A 21,764-nucleotide genomic window follows, 5' to 3' on the forward strand; every position below is an offset into this window, starting at 1 on the left:
CATGCCTGTCCCCAAAGGCTAGGGTCTTTCCACAGTGGCATTCATGGTACCCTATGATGACATGCATCAAAGGACCTGTCTTTTATATTATGCAGTGACCACATGTGATTGCATAATGTTAGAAGAATGCAAGAATTAATTAAACCAACCAGCATGGTGTTCACTTGGAAGAATAGTATCTATTTATATTAGTGTATTTATATTTATATTAGTCCCCTTAGAGGTCTAATAGATATCTCAAATTTATCATATTCCAAACTGAACCTTTGTTCTTCCCAACCTCCCTTTTCCCCACAGTCTTCTCTGTCTCCATTGATGGCAATTTCATCCTTTAATTCCTGGGCTCTCTATCTCATACCCCATATTCAAACCATCACCCAGTCCTATAGTCTCTACTTTCCAAATATATCACCACGTCCACTACTGTCCCAAGAGACCCCGTAAGCTCTTGCCTCTCAATAGCTGTAGCATCCCAACAGATCTCCCTACCTGACCCTCAACCTCTTCTGTAGTCTCTTCTCAGCTCAGCACTCAGAGTGATTCATTTAATGATCTTTATTCCAATTAGTAAATGACCTATAGGGTCTTGTTGTCTCTTTGACCTTGGCTGTCACGCTCCCCTTTATTCACTGGTTAAGCTCCACTAGTCTCTTGCTGTTCTCAAACACACCAAGTATCTTCCATTCTTAGAGTATTTTCTCCATGAGCCTACACCTATATGACCCTTACTATGCTTCTGATGCTGTCCAAAGGGCAAGACATATGCTAACTCCTATAACAACTTCAGGAGGTAGGTGCTATTCTTACCATCCCTTTTGAAAGATGGGGAAATTGAGGGGTAAGGGTGAAGAAGCATAATGAGAGTCCAGGCTCTTAATCACAAGCCTGTGTTTCCTCTAAAAATGATGGCTTGCAATCAAACATTACCATTTTCAATCCCTGGTTTTCCAACTCTCTTTTTCTTCCATTGGAAGTTGGGTTTGTACATGTATTTTAGATGTGAATTTGCAGGCATCTGCTAGGCAATCTGACAACATTTTCCCTCTCATTTGGGAGTGCTGTGCGTAGTTGCTCAGTGATGTCCAACTCTTTGCAACCCCACGAACTGTAGCCAGGCTCTTCTGTCCATGGGATTCTCCAGGCAAGAATACTGGAGTAGGTTGCCATGCCCTCCTCCAGGGGATCTTCCTGACCCAGGGATTGAACCTAGGTCTCCCACATGGTAGGCGGATTCTTTACCATCTAAGCCACCAGGGAAGCCCCTTAGTCATCCTGCTATTTCTATTTTGTACACAAAAACCATTCACTGTCTTTGACTTATTTCCCCTGGTTAGTATATCCTATTGGTTTAGTTTGAGAACTTTACAATCCCTTTCTAAGAATAGTTGGTTCTCTTCTTCTCCCTTATGTTCATCATCAGCCCATTGGTCAATAGAGGGATTAATACCTATGAAAATACAGAGGTAGAACAACTTCTAGAGACTATTGATTCCCTTTACATGTGCTATGTATTATGTAATGTTTATAGAGTTTTTAAAATGTATTTCCTTTTCTTTGGACAGGGCCAAGACACAAAATGTCATCCCAGTTTTTGTCACTATCACCAGTGACTCCTGCAGGTAAAGAAGAAATCAATTACTGGGTTCTTGCTTGGTAGCTAGTTACAGTTAGTCTCCATGGTGGACTGGGCAATAAGAAAAGGGGAACACTGCATGGCTGCATGATAAGATCAGACTTAGTCTCTCTATGTAAAGAGTTTATGAACTCCCTGCTGAGAAAGTTCCCTTCTATTTTTTAATACTGAAAAAAAATCTTCAAATCAGAGGGGCATTAAATTATCACAGCTACATTCTTAGAGACCTTCATGATATAAAATAATTAGCTCAATTATTCATCATAATAAAGGACACAAGAACTACCCTTTATCAAAATCTGTCTTCTCCTTTCTTTTATCATCCTTTATCTCTTCATTTTTCTGCTTCTTTACAAATGGACAAGGAATTTGTATTGGTCTGTATACAAGAATAACCTTTTATCACTTATAAATTTGATGAAGATTTAAAAATTGGACAACACCAAGAATGCGTTGTGGATAACAGGTGCTCTCGAGGCATTGTCTTTGGAAAAAACATAGCCCTATCTGTGTTTAGAATGAAAAGGTTTAAGCTGCACTTGACAGAAAATATAAAACAGCAGTGGCTTAAACATGGCAGACGTTTATTTCTCTCTTAAGTAACAAACTCTGGATAGAAGCTTTCCACGGCTCCTATGAAAGCTCACATCAGGGGCCCAGGCTTTTAGCTTGTTGCTGATCTGTATTCTTTATCCAGGATGGCTGCTTCCACACTAGCAATAACACCCATGTTCCTCCCAGCAAGGGGGAGAGTAAGGAAGGGAGGTACACACTCCTTCTTTTTAGGACACTTCCTAGAAGCGTCACTCACCACTCCTCCTGACATCCCCTTGGCCAGAACTTATTTACATGGCTATATCTAGCTCCAAGGGAGGTTGAGACATATAGTCTTAACTCTGGGGGCCCGTGTGCCAAGTTAGAGTTGAAGGCTGTCTTTCTTAGAATAATGGAGAGTGGGTATCAGAGAACCATTAGTAGCCTCTGCTCCACTATCAAACTTTAAAAAGCATTTAAATAGGACCATATTGGAAATTTCTTCTACAGATACATTTGAACAAGTGATTAAAGATAGGCGTATAAGAATATTCAGTGCAGCATTATTTATAATAGCAAAAGACTGGGATCAACCATCATGTCCATTGATATGGGATTTGTTATATTAAGTATAATACATCCAAAGAATTGGCTACTAGATAGCTTTTTTTTAATGAGCTAAATATATATGTGTTGATATGGAAAGAACTTCTAAGATATTGCCAACTGATAAAACCAAGATGCAGTATAATAGAATAGTATGTATTAGATGATCCCTCCTTTCTTAAAAATTTTGTATTACTTTGTCAAGAACTATGAGGGATCTAAGATGTTCCCCTATTTACAAACTAATAAGTTTGCTTTCCACAGTTGCTTGGATACAAAACTCTTGGGTCACAGTGAAAGGATTTTATTACTCACAGAGCAATGAACAGCATCTTTGGGACCAGTTTCCTGAGCCCATGACCTGCTTATAAATTAATAAAGTTACATATTAATAACATTATATGACCCTCTGAACCCACCAGAACCCACGAAAGTTAGGATCTTGACAATACTTTGCGCCCCATACCTTCCCTTCCCTCACCTGGGGCAGCCATCAAGCCTATTGCCTACTCTTATCCACACTCCATCTCCAAGCCCAAGCTGCCTGGACCCACCCTCAACTGTCTCTGCTCATTTATTACAAGACCTAAAATTTCATGTTCTGCTTTGACATCTTGGAGCCTCAGCGGGCTCTAAAGGCTTAACCCTAAGTCCTCCTGCTCTTGGCAGATTTGGAATCCACCAAGTGGAAAGTGTTCCCCATGAAACTAATTCCTCTATCAGCAGGACCAGCTACGCTTCATAGCTCTTCAACATAATGGGTTTCACGTTCCTGCCAGCCTGTGAAACTATTCAAACAAGTCAGTCACGTCCTCCTGTAGGAACCAGAGGTCATTCAACCCTCTTGTTATGACAGAGCTTGCCTCCTGCCGCTCCTTCTGGTCCGCTGCTTCTGAGTGCGCGAGTGATGTGGTATGGCCCTGCGTGGCCCACGGCATCCTCCCACACTGGGGCGTATGTGACTGATTAAATTGCTGCCAGTCTCATCAGTCCAGTGTTGTGTGTTCATCTACCTTGTACTGGTTGGGGCAGTGGCTCCTCCCCCTTTCCCCAGGAATCAGAGGAACTGTGGCTCTTGCCCCCATGATCCAGGCCCTACATCCCCGGCTTGTTGGGGGCAAGGCTGCATGGATCCTCCTCCTCAGAGACCCAGGTGCCCTCACTTACTTTCCCCTGGATGGTGGGAGCCTTGCTGTTCTGGTCAACAGGAGGATTGACAGAAGTTTTCTGTTTTTTTGTTTGTTTGTTTGTTTTTTAAACAGAGAAAGAAAAAGATGAGACGATCAAAAAGGACAGGCCATATAAAATCTTTTTTAAAGATCTCTTTCTCTTCAAAGAAAATGAAATGGCAGCAAAGAAAAGGGTAAGATAAACCACAGTGGCAGTCAATGTTAGAATCATACCCTCTTAGCCATCACCTTTATGAACTTTGCTGGTTTGAGACATAGAGTCAGATGTCAGATTGCATGTCTCCCACTGTGCTAGGAGATGGTGTAATCGCTATATTAGGACAGCGTCCAGCCGTGATAGGGAGCTAGCGATCACTACCTACTGGAGAATACAGGCACAGCTCTACATTCTGGTATGACAGGTGCAGTATACCCTATCCGCCGATTCTGATGCCCACATTTTCTTGCATTTTCACATTTCTGAAATTGGGACTCAGCTACATAGATGGGATGCCATACAGCACTGGCACTGCATAAAATGATAGTGCATCTTACAAATGACATCTTAGAGTTGAAATACAGTAACAGAAGCATGCATAGAGAAAGGGACACTTGTATTTGTTGGTGAAAAAAGGGAAGAGGGTGGTGGGAGCCATGATGGGGTATGTGTATAGAGACTACTGAGGAGATAACAAGAACTGAATCATTAAAAACAAGTCAGTATTTGCCAGGCAGATGCAAATAAGAGAATGTATATGTGTGTACTGGGGAGGAAGATGGAATAAAAGTGGAGGAAAAGGCGTCATTTTAGAATGAGTTGGTATGAACCTGTGGCCTACTTCCCAACTATGCCTTGCAGTTAATTTCCCTGCTTGTATGATCAGACCCCACATCACTGCGTGATTTTTTTTTTTTTTTGAATGTCTACTTGGGAGGTCTATTTGCTCTCAAGTTTTCAATTCCACAGAATCAATCCTTTTCAATCAGTGCAATCTCCAAGTGACCTGCATTCTGAGCTAGATGAAACTGTGAAATTAAAACCAGATCACTTTCTAATCTCCTGTTTGTGAAGTTCATGTTTAATCAAGTTTGACTGTTCTTTCTTTGTGCTCAGCTTCCTATGAGAAGGGATTGAAAACCAGACAAAACCTTTCAGACATGAGAACTTGAAGCTGCTTGTTTAACGAACTAGTACTGAGAAAAGGACTTGTTGCAAATGATATATATATACAATCACTATTTTAAGACAACATCATTTTGGTACATTAGAAATTCTGTTAAACTTTTTCACTTGGGCAGGAAAAGTTCATGAACCGCAGCATGAAAGTCTACCAAAAGTCTACTTTTTCATCACGAATGAAGAATCGTTCACACCTGGGCCAAATAGCAATCTTCGCCGACACAGGTGATGCCTCAGTTGAACGACTGGGGCTAGATCCCACTCTTATTCTCAGATTAACAGAAGGTAAGTCTAAATTACTGTTTGTTTAAGAATATCATTTTGAATATTTACTGTTAGTGTCAGGTAACTGTATGAAAAAGAGGCAAATGCTGGGTAATGATATACCAGTGACTATACCTTCTGCCACTTGTTAGCTGTGTGATCTTGGACAAGCTTCGTGACATCTCTGAGCTTCAGGGCCTCACACACAGGATGGGGATAGTAACAAGAACCTTATTGGAGGTATTAACAGAATTAAGTTAAATTATGAAAAAAAAAAGAATTAAGTTAAATTATGGATGTAAAGAGTCTAGTGAAGTTCCTGGAATATGGACATAAAATAAATGATAGTTACTATAATATTGTTAAAGTAACTTCAGTGGCTAGGAAAAAAGTTTTTCTAAAAATATAGTATTTTTAAAACTCAGATACATATTGTATGCAATAATTTAATTACATAGCCTTTATTTTATATAACATCTCTGAGGGATAATGAACCAAACCTGTCTATTTCAATTTTCTTTAAAGGTGCAGACACAAAAAGGACCACCCATGAATTTATTAATGACCAGAGAGACAGGTTTATGCTCGAGGTAGTTAAAATACTTTCTTTCTCCTGTTAGCCGAATTGCAGACTTCCTGAACGCACTGCCACATTTTCACCTGGATGTTTGACATTTCCACGACAGGCCCAGCCCCACTGCGCCCCCCATCCTAGAGACTCAGCCTCTCCCAGACCCACTCAGTTGTCACTCCACCAGCACCGCTTCTACTGCCCAGTTCAGTCATTTCAGTCTTCCTTCTGCTTCTAGCATTTGTTGGCCCAGGTGATCATCCTCACCTGAAACAGTTTTCTTCAGCTGGTTCCCAGGACCCTCTGTGTCCTCGTTCTTCCACAGCACTGACAGCTCACTCCTTCACAGTTTTCTTGTTCCTCTGTGCCCTGATCTTAAAATGCTAGAATACCCCAGGGTTCACACTTCACCCTACACTCTATCCACCCTCCTCCAGGCTGGAGGCTTTAAATCCTACCATCCTATTAAGAGCTTCCAAATTTACTTGTGATTTTCCTTCCTGAACTCCAAATTCACCAGTGCAACTCAGACCCAACGACTATAACCGTAGTTCTTAACATCTCTACTTAAGATGCTCCATAGGGATGTCAGGCTTCACATTTCCAAAACTTCCCTTGTTATCCTTTCCCCTGCATCTGCAAACCTGAATCTCAGGCAGTGTTTCCTATCTCTGTCAACAGCAATTCCATTTTTCGAGTTACTTTGTCCCAGAACATTGGGGTTATCCTCAACTCCTTCTTACAACCCACATCCAAATACCCTTTGGGATAACTTTTTTCCAAATATATCTGTAGTCACACTGCTTTTCACGACCTGCTCTGAGGCCGCTGTAGCCCACGTCCCCAGTAGGTCTCGAATGAATTATTGTACCTTCCTTAGTCTCCTGCTTCCAGTTTTGCCCCCTGTAGTCAGTCTGGCCCGGCCCCTCCTCTGCTGAAGAGGTGACTTTTCTGCCCCCAGCTCTGCGCACTCTCTGACCTCCTCCCTGCCATCCTGTGCTTCAGCCACGCTGGCCTCCTTGCTGCTCCCGGGACGCACCAGTCACACGCTCCCTCGGGACCTTTGCCCAGGGGGCTTTTCCTTCTGGGAAGAAGATTCCTCTTTCAGACGTCTACATGATTTGCTCCCTACTTCCTTCCAGTCTCTGTTAAGTTTTCACTGTATCAGGGAGTCTTTCCTGGGCTATACATGGTGGTAATCTCCTGCCCTTGCCCCCTGGACCACTTATTCCTCTTTAACCGACATCTCCCTCTGCTAGAATGAATACCTCACAAAAGCAATCCATTTTATTCTGTTCACTGCTCCAACAGAACCATTAAAACAGACCTGGCACACAGTAACTGTTTGTCAAATGAAGTAACAAATATTTGGCGGTTATACACGTGGAGTATCTAAGTTTTGGTTGTCTTTTTCCTTTAATCTTTTATTTTACATCCATTCATATTTAGAAATACTGTATTTTTAAAAAGTGAATTCACTGATTATTTATTTTGGCCGCCCTGGGTCCTTGTTGTGGGGCACAGGCTTCGTTGTCTGAGGCACGTGGGATCTTCCCGGACCCAGGATCTAACCCGTGTCCTCTGCACTGTACCACCAGTGAAGTCCTGGTTGTTGTTCCTTTAAAGTTATCTCATTTCCACATTCTAATCCATTCACATTATAATGTTTGTGGCTTTGTTTATACTTTATTCTTCATGCATGGCATTAAAAATACAAGTAGATTTTTACATTATGTAGTAAAAAAAAAAAACCCAAAACCAAAACAGAATCTAGCTATCAAAGTTGTGTTGGAGGATCTAAACAGGGTGCTTTGAGGCTGGTTAAGCACTCTCCCACCCCACTCCCCCAGCCCTGCGCTCCCCCTGACCCTGGGGCTGGCTTGGAGGAATTGTTGGACCCTGACTCTCCCACGGTACTTCCTATAGGAAAGCCTTTGTGATTGCAGACAATCCAGTTTCCCAAGGCCCAGAAAGTAGCGGAGGACACTGTGGGTAACACTAAGTGGACCTGCTTTTTGGAGAAATATGGAACATGCCCCTCCCCCCCTTTTTAGGATAGAGCCTGAGGAGACACTTAGCTGTTTTTATTTGTGGGGCTATTTTGGAACAATATCAAGCCTCTTCATAAAAGTGAAAGAGAGGCATTAGTCTCCCTTCTAACTACCCTGAAAATAGAATTCCTTCATGAAATTCCTTCACTGCAGCACGCTATTATTTCTAATACAAATGATCACAGACCAGGCAGGTTATTTTCCCCTTTGTTTTGAGACCTTTGAAATGTGCTAGAAATGTGGAATCATGTTCTTGATGAACTTGTGTTTTCAATATTCCCAGTATACTCTGTCAACCAAAAGAAACACCATTCTAAGGTTTGAAAAACACACAGCGATGAAGGAAAGGCAACTCATGAAAGCAGAAAAAAAGCTCGAAGAAGACGCGGCAGCCTTTGAAGAGTTCCTTCGAGAAAACGACCAGAGATCTGTAGATGCTCTCAAAATGTTTGTTTTCTCCCCCGCCCCCCACTGCTTTGTCCAAATCGCTGTTTACCCCCTTCTTTCTTCTTGTTAGTTTCTCAGAACACGGCCCAATACAAAACAGACTAATAAATCTATTTCTTCCAGTGCGGCGCAGGAAACTATAAACAAGCTGCAAATGACGGCGGAACTCAAGAAGGCGAGTTTGGAGATCCAGTCGGTGAAAAGGTGAGGCTGGGCCTGTCTTCTACCCATCATTTGTCCCTGCCCCCACTGAAATCTACTGGTGCCTGGCAAGACCTCAGGGGGACTAATCCTGGTCAGTTGGTGACTTCATAAGTATGAACACATTTTAAAAATAAGTAATTTGTTGATCAAGGATTGTCTCTACCTGGGGACCAGGACACAGTGACCTCTGGCTGAAAAGTTTCTCTAACTTGTCATTACAAGATATTAGCTGAAAAGAAGGAAACCAGTGTTAGAGGTAAACAGATTTCCTAAATGTTCTTTTTTCTTCATTCTAAGGCACTGTTTCCCCCCGCGCCCACCCCATTTTAACATCTCTGAATTTAGGATGCTTTTACTATTTTTGCAATTATCTTACAATTATAATTGGCAGTATTTTTTATATTTGTACTCACACTTGTTGAAATTAACATTGATATTAAAATGAGGATTTTATGTACCAATATTTTCTTAGGTCAGTTTCCCAAGGCAATAGAACTAAAAGCAAAAAATAAACAAATGGGACCAAATGATGCAACCAACAAGGGCTTAATTTCTAAAATATACAAATAGCTCACACAACTCAATAACAAAAAACAATCCAGTCAAACATGGGCAGAAGACCTAGACATTCAGAAGAAGACATGCAGGTGGCCAACAGGCTCATGCAAAGATGCCCAACATCATTAATTATTACAGAAATGCAAATCAAAAGTACATAAGTATTACCTCACACTGGTCAGAATGGCTGTCATTAAAAAGTCTACAAATAACACATGCCAGAAAGGGTGTGGAGAAAATGGAACCCTTCTGCACAGTTAGTGGGAATGTAACTTGGTGCAGCCACTGTAGGAAACAGAATGGAGTTTGCTCAAAAAACTAAAGCAGAGCTGCCCAGCGATCCTGAAATCCTACTCCTGGGCATAAATCTAGAGAAAGCTGCCATTTGAGAAGACAGATGCGCCCGTGTTCACTGCAGCGCTCCTTGCAGTCGCCGAGGTGTGGGAACGGCCTCAGTGTCCGTCGACAGACGAACGGATAAAGATGCGGTGTGTGTACACGGTGGATCACTGCTCAGCCATAAAGTGCAGGAGACAGCGCCGTCCACAGCTCCACGGGCGGACCCAGACGCTCACACCAAGGCAGTGAGAAAGAGACAGAGACCATGTGTCACCTATGTGTGGGATCTAAAATAACATGACACCAGTGCCCATATCTCTGACAGAGACTCACAGACATAGAGAACGGAGTTGTGGTTGCCAAGAGGCAGGGTGTGGGAGAAGGACTGGAGTTTGGAATTAGCAGATACAAACTCGTATACAGAATGAATAATAAATTCCTACTATACAGCACAGGGAACTATAGTCAGTGTCCTGTGATAATGAAAAGGAATATGAAAAAGAATGTATATATAAGTGAATCACTTTGCTGTACAGTAGAAATTAACAACATGTAAATCAATTATACTTCAATAACATTTTTTTTAAAAAGAGGAAAACACTGGGCGCCCAAGGAGGAGCCAAATGTAGTGAGTCAAGATCATCATTAGGCTCTGACTTCAGGCAGGACAGGCTTTTTCTGAGTCTTACCTTGAACCATAATTTTACATCTGTTCTAAAAATTCTTATTCTGATATAAAGACCCAGTATAGTTTTGCTGCTGAAAAAAAAAATGCAAAGCAAGTTAGAGAAGCCAGTCAGATGTCTTCTACCTGCTTTCTCTTGATCTGAGGAAAGTTGATATTCACAGTGCGAGGCAGAGCTGATGGTGGGACAGCCAGGACTACATGTGGGAGCCTGTTCTCTGGGGGAAAACAAGCCCCCAGTGAAGTTGGAGCTCTGCCGCTGGCTGATTGCGTTGTCTCCTGTTGTTGTGCTCAAAGCACTTTGCTTCTTGGCCAGAAAAAACATGGAAGAGCCTGGAACAACTGCCGTGAGCAAGTGCCTGCTGCCTTTCCCCAGCCTCCGTAGATTGGCCTGGACGTCAGTCTTACAAGAGGCTCGGGGTCCATGGGATGCTGCAGTGCTGGCTGCACCTGGAAAGCCCTTGGGTTCATGGGAGATGATGGAAAGCGCCAGGGTTTGCCAATCTGGGGCCCAGAGCACATGCTGCTCCTTTATAGGGAGCACCTAGGCACACTCGATCCTGGCCCCCTCAATGGACTTTCTGCCTCAGTGCTGGTTCTGAGGCTCAGCTGGCCCCTCTGAGAATGGATAAGCAAGAGACAGTGTGCAAGCAAGCAACTCTGAAATCAACACCCCAGATTTCACACCCAAGAGAATAGTCTATGCATTGCAAAACTCTAAGAAAATGCCTTCCCACCCTCCCCACTGCAAAAGAGCAGAGGGAAATCAGTCAGTCTTGGGAGGTGTGAGAGAGAAAGCAGGAACTGTACCATGTAGGAACCAATTCCATATCCTAGTCTGGTTTCTGGAAAGAAGCAAGCAAATGCGGTAGCGACTGTTCACAAGCTGGCTGTGAGAGCTCCCTGGGGAAGCCAGTGAGCAGCCGGAAATGGCCAGGGTGGGTGTGAAGCTTCTTGTGGGACACTGAGAAGCTTTCCATTAGAGGCGATTGCCAGGACTGTGGCCCCAAAGCCACCCACGCTCCCAGCTGCCGAGGAAGCTCCCAGCAGCTTCAAGACGAGACAGTTTGGCCAGAGGCTCCTAACAGTTTCCCCTCTGTGTACTGGGGGCAGGCTTGCTTACTGCAGAGGCATCTGTGAAAGTCCAGCCTGTCTCACTCGCCAGTTTGGAAAACTTACCTGATGAGGGGGAGGGTGAAAGAGATGACTGTACCACCTTGCAAAAAGTGAAGGGAGGAGGCTGTCTTAGCTCAGTCAGAGATGAATTTGAGAGAGGAATTCAGGAAGATAGAGGCTGAAATATACAAACCCTCACTTCCTTTCTGAGCATGTTGGGATTATTCTTCCTGGATGGCCGAAACATTTTACCTCCCTGGCAGAAATCACAAACATGCTAATCTAGACACCTGGGCTATTTCCAGGGGGAATGCACTCAGCCCAAGGCCTCCGTGTAGCCCCTGGCCTTTAGCACCACCACTTACGTTTGTTCTTCCAAGCAAACCTTCCTTTTATGTAGAGAGAGGCTTTCAAGCAGTTCAGTGCTAACTCCCTGCTAGTTTGGCTCCCAGAAAAGGGCTGAAATTCCCAGTGAGGGAAAACCAACATAACTGCTCCAGCCATATAGGATTCCTTTAACCCAAGAACAGGATATGTCTCACTGGGGTGGGGGATGTTCCTGCTTTACACGCTTTCCTCCCTCCCTTATCCTCTCACCCCGACAAAGTAACCAGGGCTGTTCCATTGAGAATACACACCGGTATCAATACCATTAGGCCATCATATTAGGCTCAGGTGAGAAAAAAAAAAAACCAGAAGAAACACCCCACACCTCCGTTAACATTAAGTCTTCTAGGGAATGAGAGCCCTCATTCATATCTGGTTTAATAAAGTTTTGCTATAGTCATCCAACCCCTGTTGGCCAATCCTAACTCATAAAACAGCCAGATGTAGATAAACAGAGACAAACAACAAAATTCAAAGGCCTGGGACTCTAACCCCATCCTCCGAGTACCTCGGCTACAACCTTTTATACCGGCTCCCATAGGGTGGGGCTCTAATACATGATCTTAGCCTTGGGACTCTAACCCAACAAAAATCTCCCCAGGGTGGGGCTCTAACCCATAATCCTGAGAAGCTTATTAGACAGGCACAGGTGCATTTTAGTGAGGTTACTCACCCAAAAGACGTCTGATTTGGGAGTTGCTGCTTTTCTCAAAAGTGAAAGTAGTGCCAAGGAGCCTGGCATGCCAGGCCGGAGGAGCAGGAACCCGACGGCCGACCTTCTAGACAAACTTGGCCTAGGTGGCCGCTCGGTGGCGAGGCACACGCTCCACTAGGGGCCACGGCACCTCTGGCCTCGTAAGACCAAGGTCCCTTTGTGGTTCACCAAAGTTGTTCCAGGCAAGGACGCGCTGCCCGATACACAGAGAAGCCAGTACTATGGCATCAGCTTTTGAGAAAAGAAAGAGCTTTATTGAGAGGGTGACTGACCAGGAAGGAGACAGATTTAAGAGGCTTGCCTCCTGTCTTCTTGCCAGTCGATCTCAAGAATGCTCTTTCTTTTCTCAAAAGCTAGTGCCGTGATATTGGCATCTATGCATGTTGGGTAGTGAGCCATTACCCGGTAAGTTGATCATCAGTCTCTTCTATATGTGCCTATTCTTGGGCATTTTTGTTCAAATAACATTCCTACAGCTTTCTTGCCTCTTGTCTCATAGCTTATTGAATCCCTATTTTTATGGCTATATTTACAGTGTTTGTTAAGCAAATTATTATTCAAATACATGATCAAGAGAATGACTTTTGTAAAACCTATTTAAAAAATGAACATGCTTTCACACAAGTATATCTAACCATATCTATTTTTCTTTTGAGTAGTGAAATAGCAAAAACAGAATTCCTCCTTAGAGAGTACATGAAGTATGGGTTTTTTCTGCTGAAACTGTCTCCAAAACAATGGCAAATCCAGCAAGCAATGAAAAGGGTGTCACGGAGTAAAGAAAATGTGAATGTCATGCTTCCAAGTATGACAAGTAAGTCCCATATTCAATTGAGTACATATTCTAATTCTAAAATATTCTTCTTCAGTGTTTGTTATTAAATAGTTAGAATTTTTATTTTAGGCAGACCCTGAACAATCCCACTAACTCTTGTTATTATAAATGATTAATTTGGAAACTCAGGTTAATTTCAAATATGAAGCAATAAAAATATATACATGGAAAAATAGAAAATATTTTATTTGTAGATAGTGAGAAGAGCATACCTACAAACCTCTCCCCAATAAAAAACCTGAAAAACAATTTGACTTGTTAAAACATTCTGTAGAGTAATTGGACACAAAGTCAGTTATACTTTATTAACATACTATATTAAGCTAAACAGGTTAACTTTATTAATTAGAAAATACACAAGGAAGTTACATTCAAGAAAGCAATAATAACCTTCAATGTGTGACCAGGAGATTTGACAAATGAGAAACATGTTATCAGATAGGAAGATTGATTTTGTAAAGTTGCCAATCTTTCTGAAATTCATGTATAAGCTTTATGGAAGTATAATAAAAATGTTACCAAAAACTCTTCAGAGAGATGGGTTAGGTAGATCTTTGCATCATGATTCTGAGGTTCATCTAGAAAGACAGACAAATACTTTTGAACTAAGAAGGTGAGGGTGGGTGTGTTACTAATCCTTTAAGACATTATATAACGTCTTAATAATAATGTCTAAATGATCCAGAGATTATCACAGTCTCAAAAATGAAAACTATATGGTACTGGCATTAAGAAGCTCAGCGGAACAGGAATAGATCCTATTATGTGTAAGAATTTCATACGTAAGTGATGAATGTAGGGTCACAAATCAAAGATGAAGACAGCCTTCCCAGCAACACTGGGGTAACGAGGACCAGACACATCCTCTTGCCTGAAAAACACAGGGAACAACAATGTTAAGACATCAGAGCAACCCCCGAGAGCAGGGAAACGCAGGAGTGAGCCCTGTGCTGGCCGCAGGGCCCCGCCTAGACAGCACTCCAGGACGCAGAGGGGAGAGGGACCTCGGCGTCTCTGTGGGCGGAGAAGACAGAGCTGGGGGCGGGGAGGCCATCGCGGTGGCCCGGCCCCGAGCAGAGCGCCGAGGGGAGAAAGCCGCACAGAGACTCGTCAGCGGAGGGCTGTCCCGAGCCTTAGGGGTGAGAGCACCGATGCCACTGACACCGGCGGGTTGCCCGTCAGGCAGAGTCTCTTCCCGAGAGCCGCTTGATAAGCCCTCATTGGCACACTAGGGGCGGCTGCCCTGCTCAGCCCCCTCGGGTCTCCCCGTGTGCTGCCCTGCCTAGACGAGATCGTGTGTATAAAGTGTCAAGCACAGCCATGACGTCGGGTTAAACTCAGTGTGATGTTTGACAAGAGAGGAAACACATGGGGAGGAAACAGAAGAATTTGCATTTAACAGCTTAGGATTCAGTGAAGCGCTGAGTCTCAGTCCAGAGGGCTGAATGGTTAACACCACGATTTTAGAAGTTCTGATAGACGGATGTGGGAAAGAGACTTCTCAGGCCCTTGAGGTTAGTTCTCATCCATCCTGCCTTCTCCCGAGACCAGCCCTGGCTATCTGCATAATACATATGCTGGTTACCATGTCCCCATCTCACATCTGTCCCTGGAAATTTTCACAGTAACTTGGTCTTCACCCTGAAACAAAGCTCTCATTCTCAGAAGTGTTCCCCCAGTCCAGCTTGTTTATTTTCCTTTCTAGAATTAAGTGCAAGGAGAAGAGAGGGTACCACTGACGAGTCCAGGAGGACATCATTCTCGGAAGAGTCTTCTCTGGGAAGAGGTAGCCAAGGTAACCGTGGATCTTTGGCACTTCACCCACAAAAGTCAAGTCAGAGAAGGTGCCCGCTCCAAGTGGAGATGCAGGGCCTATGGACTGCGCTGAAAGCAGAGCCTAGTGTCCACAGCAGCCTGAATCCCGGGGCGAGGTGTTCTGTGTCTCTCTCTCCAGGCATTATTACAGAACTCAGAGAGGTGGGTGAATGAATAGAACCGGCAGAGAAGTCAGGGGCAGAGGATCTTGTCCAAGGTGTCCCGGCTGACTAGCACATCCTCTGAGGTCCTCCTGGCTGGGCCTCCTCATTCCTCTGGTTCAAGGCTGTTCCTCTGGTGTTGGTGGACCAATTCCCGGGGCCCAACAATCCAGGCCAATGGCAACCAGGTGACTGTCATTGGCCAGTGACTCAGGGAAGTAACTGGGAAGACTGAGGAAGCTCTACCATGCTCATAATCAACTCTAAGGATACTTTCAGCCTCAACCCCTGCCCAGCCCCTGCCCTGTAGTCATTCGATGCCAGCAGGCAAGCTGACTTCCAGTGAGTCTATTTCCCCTTTATCCTGCTGCCAACCATCAGATGTATTTAGTGGTAGGGGTAAAGCTCATCCATACAGTTTGTCTGCCCAGAAACAACACTGGCATAAGTGCACTTGGCCAGCTGATTGAAAAGGTTCTTTCAGAGTGTGAGGCCAATTTGGACCCAAATTATTTAAGATATACTACTTTGTCTGTTAGAGGATCTGGAGTAGGGTGCAGGGGAGGGGAGTGTAGAGGAAGCAGGTAGTGGGGTCCATATTTTCTTCTCTTTAAAATCTTGAATATAGGAGTGACTCAGTTTGAATAGCATCCCTTCCCAAGATGTTTTTAGTAATATGTGTTCCAGTATTAGCTTAGAAACTTAAGACGCCGATTTACGGTGGTGCTGGAATCCACTGGTTCTTTGTCCGTTTTCTCTCCTTCCCCCACTCGTCTCGGATATACTGGAGGCATACTATGTATCAGCAACTTTTCGAGACTCCAAGTACACAAAGATGAATAGGATGTAGTTCTGCACGCTGGAACTATACAAATACAATGTAATGGGACAAATGATCCAGCAGTGATGGTGAGGAGCCTGGGGGCAAAAACCAAAAATGTGATCTCTCCCCTTAGGGAGAGATTCAGAAAAGTCTTAAGGGGAGGTGACATCTGAGCTGGATTTTGAAGAATAAGTGGGACTTTCCAGGTAGAGGGTTCGGGGAGTGAGGCCTGCTGTAGTTTCAAGACAGAATAGCAAGAAGGGTGGTTGGAAGCCACAAAAGCTCAGGCATGAGGAAGCATGACCTGGGGGCCAGTGGATGCAGAGATCCAAGACCAGCTGCCCACTTCTCAGTTTCAGACCATGGTCAGACCCAGACATTGGTAATAACTAAAGTCCACCATTTTTGTTTTATATCTTGATCTTTTAAAATCTGTGATTAAAAATGTATATGATTAGGTAACAAGAGAACTGTGATTTATATTCACTGTTTACGTCCCTGACTTGTGCCATGTTTTAGACAATATGTACCCATCCCCACCCCAAACAGCGATTTCTGATTTTATGCTTGGAACCAAAAGTTAGTAGAATAAAACAGCATCATTTTCTATAGGATTGTTTCTAATAATAATTTTTTTTTAAAGTAATGGGCATATCAGTACAGAAAAATGAATCCCTTTCACCAAATAGCAAGCACTAATTCCTAATTACATGTTCTTTTCACCTCCACCATCACCAACGATGTGGACTTCACCTGGACATTCTGAATAGCAAAATCACGCAGGAGGATCACTCCCAACCTAGAGGAAAAGAAATCATCCTTATCAAAGTATGGTACATATTGATTACCTCTCTTGGAAATGGTGTTGTTTTTTTTTTTAAGCAATATCTCTTTTAGCCTTTCTTAAACATATGTGCCATGTATCCATACCCACCATAAGAGATGCTGGAGGTAGTGGTTGCCATTTCTATGTGCTCGGCAGGTGACCAAGTTCTCACAGGTCTTCCCACATCCTTTGACGAGGGCCTACATCTGCTATTTGCAGAAACCACCCACACCCTGCCTCTTGGGTCTTTGCCTCTCAGCGTCCACTGCCTAGTTGTTTTTGATCTACTCTGCTGACTCATGTGTTTGCAAATTTACCATGGCTTTCAGAATTGCTGCTATAGGACTAGAAAGCACTTTTTTGTTTGTTTCTTCCCTTACTTGATTATTGACTCATTTATATTCATTATTTCAGAAAGTGGTAGTTATCCACCCTAGCTACCCTGAAGCGAAGTGAAGTGAAAGTCGCCCAGTCGTGTCCTACTCTTTGCAATTCCATGGACTACACAGTCCATGGAATTCCCCAGGCCAGAATAATGGAGTGGGTAACCTTTCCCTTCCCCAAAGGATCTTCCCAACCCAGGGATTGAACCCAGGTCTCCCACACTGCGGGCAGATTCTTTACCAGTTGAGCCACAAGGGAAGCCTATCCCTTTTCCAGTGGATCTTCCTGACCCACGAATTGAACTGGGATCTCCTGCATTGCAGGCGGATTCTTTACCAACTGAGCTACCAGGGAAGCCCCCAGCTACCCTAGGGGAGCTGTAAGAAAATATATTGATGTCCAGGATGGATACTCTGACCCCAAAGGAAGTATCTGGGCCAGCAGTGTATTATCCATGGCAAAAGCTGACACAGACACTGTATTCTGAAATTTCAGGGGCCTCGGGGTCACTCTACTTCTGTGGCATTTTAGAGTCACTGTTTTGTTGTGTTTTAATTACATTTTCACTTTGAGAGAATTATAGATTCACATGCAGTTACAAGAAAAAATACAGAGAGGTCTCACTATGCTTTACCCAGTTTCCCCCAATAGTAACATCTATTGCAAAATTGTAGTATAACAGCATAAACAGGATATTGACATCAGTACAGTCAAGATACAATCAAATACAGAAGATCATCATAAGGATTTTCCATGTTGAAGCACAAAGTAATACGCAAACATCACATTCACTTTCTCAGAAAGTTCTCTGCTGCTTAGCTTCTTCATTTACTCAGCACGTATTTACTGAGTGCCCTATAGGGCCAGAATAAAAAAAGACAGTCTGTGCTCTCAACAAGCCCACCGTCTAGTGAGGAAGACAGACAAGGAGTTTGTCAGTTGCATCACACCATGATACCATTGGAAGGACAGTCAGGGTCCTCAGCCCAGAGGAGAGGTGAGGGGCTGGAGAAGAAGCAGGGGCGGGATCAGTGGACACCCTCCAGGTCAGATGGCATCTAAGCTGCGTCTGCTGAGAGGACGAGGGGTCAGTGAAGAGGGAGGGGCCTGCTGGCAAGAGGGTGGCAGTGTTTGGGTCTGTTCAGAACGGCTGGGCTGCGGGGTGTAAGTGGACAAGACTAGGCACTGTCTCATGAGCAGGGAAGCAGTGCGGTCATCCCAAACGTGTCTGTGTTTTGTTCCAAGTGCCCTGGGGGTCACTGAAGGTTTTAGCAAGAATGTGACAGAGGCTCAAATCATTTACATTTTAGAAAGTGGGATATGGTAGTGTTTTAGAGAACAGAATGGACAGGAAACAATGGAAAAAACTAGAGGGAGAGGGGCCAGTTAGGAACCTGTGGTCACAGTTCATCAGATGAGAGAGAAAGAGCAGCTCCAGCCAGGCAGTGGCGGCCGGAACAGAGAAGGAGAGGCTGTGGGATACAGCAGGGAAGTGCTACCTACGGGCTTCCCCCAATAAACAGAGTGGCCACAGATAACTCCCAGACTTCTCATGTGGCAACTGTGTGTGGCGTTGCCATTCAAAGGCATCAGGAGCACAGTAAGGGGGGCAGGCCTGAGAGGAAAATGAGGAGTGTGACTTTGGATGCATTCGTCTGAGCTCTCTGTGGGACACGCAGGTGGATGCTGATGTTCAGCTGGAAGCTGGGCACTGAAGTCCAGAGCTCCGGAGAGACAGAGAGGTGGGAGGCGGTATGCAGTAGTGGTTGGATCTATGAGAGGGTCAGCCCCAGAGGATGGGTAGAAAGAGAGGGAAGAAGGCTGAGCAAACACAGACTCAAAGAAAAGAAACCTAAAATGTAACACAGTGTCAGAGAGGTGGGAGAAGATTGATTTGGAGTGAACAGTGGTACCCAGTGCTTTCTCAGGGCATGTTTGCCAAGTATCCCTTGACTTCTGTGGCCCTCTCAATTTTCCTGCAACGTATTTCCCATTGCTAAAGGGCAGCTCCAAGTAGGCTATTTTGTCCCTTCAAACTCAGCCTGAACAAAGCAAATGTTAATCTTGTCCTTGTGCTATGCTTAGTCGTGTCCAACTCTTTGTGACCCCAAGGACTGTAGCCCACCAGGTTCCTCTGTCCATGGGGACTCTCCAGGCAAGAATATTGGAGTGGCTTACCATGCCCTTCTCCAGGGGAACTTTCTGACTCAGGAATCGAACCTGGGTCTCCTGAATTGCGGGGGGATTCTTTACGAGCTGAGCTACCAGGGGAGCCCAATCTTGTCCTTATTCTATCCATAAAAGTGTTTTCCTTCCTGTTAGCATGACCTCCATTACTCCAGGCTCACAGACGGCAAACGCTGAAGTCATCTTGTCTCTTCTCTCTTTGTCCCGGTAGCTCCTCCTATTCTTGGTTCCCACAAATTCTTTCTTTCTTACGTCTCTAGATTCTCCTCCCGACCCCCAACCACTGACCTGTTTCCACCATCACTACGAGCATTACTTACCTGGGTCACACCAGCAGCCGCTTTACTCCTTCCTTAGCCCCTGCCCTTTTAACATTCCAATCATCTTCAATTTATCCTTCTTAAAGGATTCTTTCAGAGCCACCTTGCAAGCCACACAACTATCCTTTAAGTATGTATCTCATCACCCACCCCGCTCCCCGACCAACATTTCCTCTGCCTGAACAGAAGTTACTTTACAGATGCCCCTCAAACAATCGGTACCACGTGGTACCACCCTTACTTGTGGTTTCTTTGTTGGCATGTGTCACCCTTGTCTGGGAATGAATCTGATTTTTCTTTTGCATACTGGTGGAATCCATGGATTCCTGCAATTCCCTAAAAGAACTAGGTTACATTTAGGTTCCAAAAATAACTTAGAAATGAAAGCAAATCTGTTGATAGAAAATGGCTCAGAAATCAGGCATTTTCTTTTCCTTTTACAGCCAAACTGAGAGTATCAGTTCAGAAGACAGTTTGGAATTCTTTTTAGATGATGATATGGACTACGATCTGGTAACCAGACTATTTGTCTTGACTTAAATATTGCTTGGTGAAAAGTATAGATGCTTATGTCTTCTTTTGAAATTAAAATGTCCTGTTCCAAATATTCCACAACCTTTCAGAAGAAAATATGATTGTAAAAAATTTATTTATTTACCTGTTTGCACCAGGTTTTAGTTGCAGCATGCGGGATCTTTAGTTGTGGCATGTGGGATCTAGTTCCCTGATCAGGGAACGAACCTGGGCCCTCTGCACAGGCAGCATGGAGCCTTAGCCACGGGACCACCACGGAAAGCCCCGAAAATATGATTTTAATACTGTTCTCTAGTTGTATGTATAGTTCATGTTTGTCAGCAGATGTTTAATGAAAAATAAATGTCAGGACTTCCCTGGCAGTTTAGTGGTTAAGACTCTACACTTCCACTGCAGGGGGCATGGATTCGATCCTGGTTGGGAGAACTAAGATCCTGGATGCTGTGAGGCACAGACGAAAGATTTTTACAAAATTATAAGTAAATAAGTGTCCTTTAGAAGGTAACAATTTAGGAGATATATATTATCTACAATCTTCCTCTGAAACCACCTTCTGATTATTTATCATTTTATTGGGGCTTGAGATATATTGAGTAGCTGGACTGTGAGATAAATTGACCTTCAACAAAACAGCTCTTTGTGGATACAGGTCTGATTGTGAGCTAATCTCACCCTAAATACAACCACAGAAACTCACAGAAAAGGAACAAAAAACACTTAAAAGCATTGTCTGTATACTATATATAACATACCTTATCCAAATCATCTTTGTGTGTGTGTGTGTGTGTGTGTGGAAAAAGCACAACTTACCATCTTAACTAGTAAGTGTATGATCCTGCAGTGTTAACTATTAACACGCTGATGTGTGACAGACCTCTGGAACTTTTTCATCTTGTACAATGGAAACTATACACCCACTGAACAACTCCCCTATGCCTACTCCCTCTGGCCCCTAGCAACCACGTTCTACTTTATATTTCTAAGAGTTAGATTACTTTGCATGCCTCGTAAAAGTGGAAGCAGTATTTGTCTTTTCATGAGTGGCTTATTTCATTTAGTCTCATGTCCTTATGTTCTTTGGGTTCATCCATATTGTAGCAAATCACAGGGTTTCCTTATTTTTTAAGGGTGGATAGACCATATTTTCTTTATTCATCCATCAATCCACTGATGAACATTTAGCTTGCTTCCAGTTCTTGGCTACATTAAATTTGATGAATGTGGGGGTGCAAATATCCAAGTCATCTTGCTATGAATTAAATTTATTTAAAGTGATATAAACATATTTAAAGTTTTAGAAAACAGAAAATTATTAAAATGTGGGGAGAAAATGACCTTCACTTAGTCCTCTCTTTCCTCATTCTCCTTCTTCTCTCTTGTCTTTCCCTAGAAACTTGCCTTTCCTTTTCCCCTGCTTTTG

General features: G+C 43.6%; 1 protein-coding gene across 6 annotated transcripts in view; it reads left to right on the forward strand.

Moving 5' to 3' along the window:
* Positions 1-21,764, forward strand: part of CCDC38 (coiled-coil domain containing 38) — a 38,043-nt gene that overhangs the window by 3,733 nt on the left and 12,546 nt on the right. For 4 of the 6 annotated variants that reach the window (XM_070454149.1, XM_070454150.1, XM_070454151.1 and 1 more), the window contains exons 2-11: positions 1,563-1,619; positions 4,036-4,136; positions 5,242-5,407; positions 5,912-5,976; positions 8,292-8,455; positions 8,579-8,659; positions 13,119-13,273; positions 15,000-15,089; positions 16,864-16,921; positions 20,254-20,323. In XM_070454149.1, coding sequence (XP_070310250.1) covers positions 1,563-1,619; positions 4,036-4,136; positions 5,242-5,407; positions 5,912-5,976; positions 8,292-8,455; positions 8,579-8,659; positions 13,119-13,273; positions 15,000-15,089; positions 16,864-16,921; positions 20,254-20,323 — 1,007 coding nt within the window. Of the gene's footprint in view, positions 1-1,562; positions 1,620-4,035; positions 4,137-5,241; positions 5,408-5,911; positions 5,977-8,291; positions 8,456-8,578; positions 8,660-13,118; positions 13,274-14,999; positions 15,090-16,863; positions 16,922-20,253; positions 20,324-21,764 lie in introns of those variants that run through there. The other 2 variants (XM_070454153.1, XM_020900636.2) reach the window with 2 other exon arrangements.

The sequence above is a fragment of the Odocoileus virginianus genome, chromosome 23, assembly GCF_023699985.2.
Source record: "Odocoileus virginianus isolate 20LAN1187 ecotype Illinois chromosome 23, Ovbor_1.2, whole genome shotgun sequence".
NCBI classification, from domain to species: domain Eukaryota; kingdom Metazoa; phylum Chordata; class Mammalia; order Artiodactyla; family Cervidae; genus Odocoileus; species Odocoileus virginianus.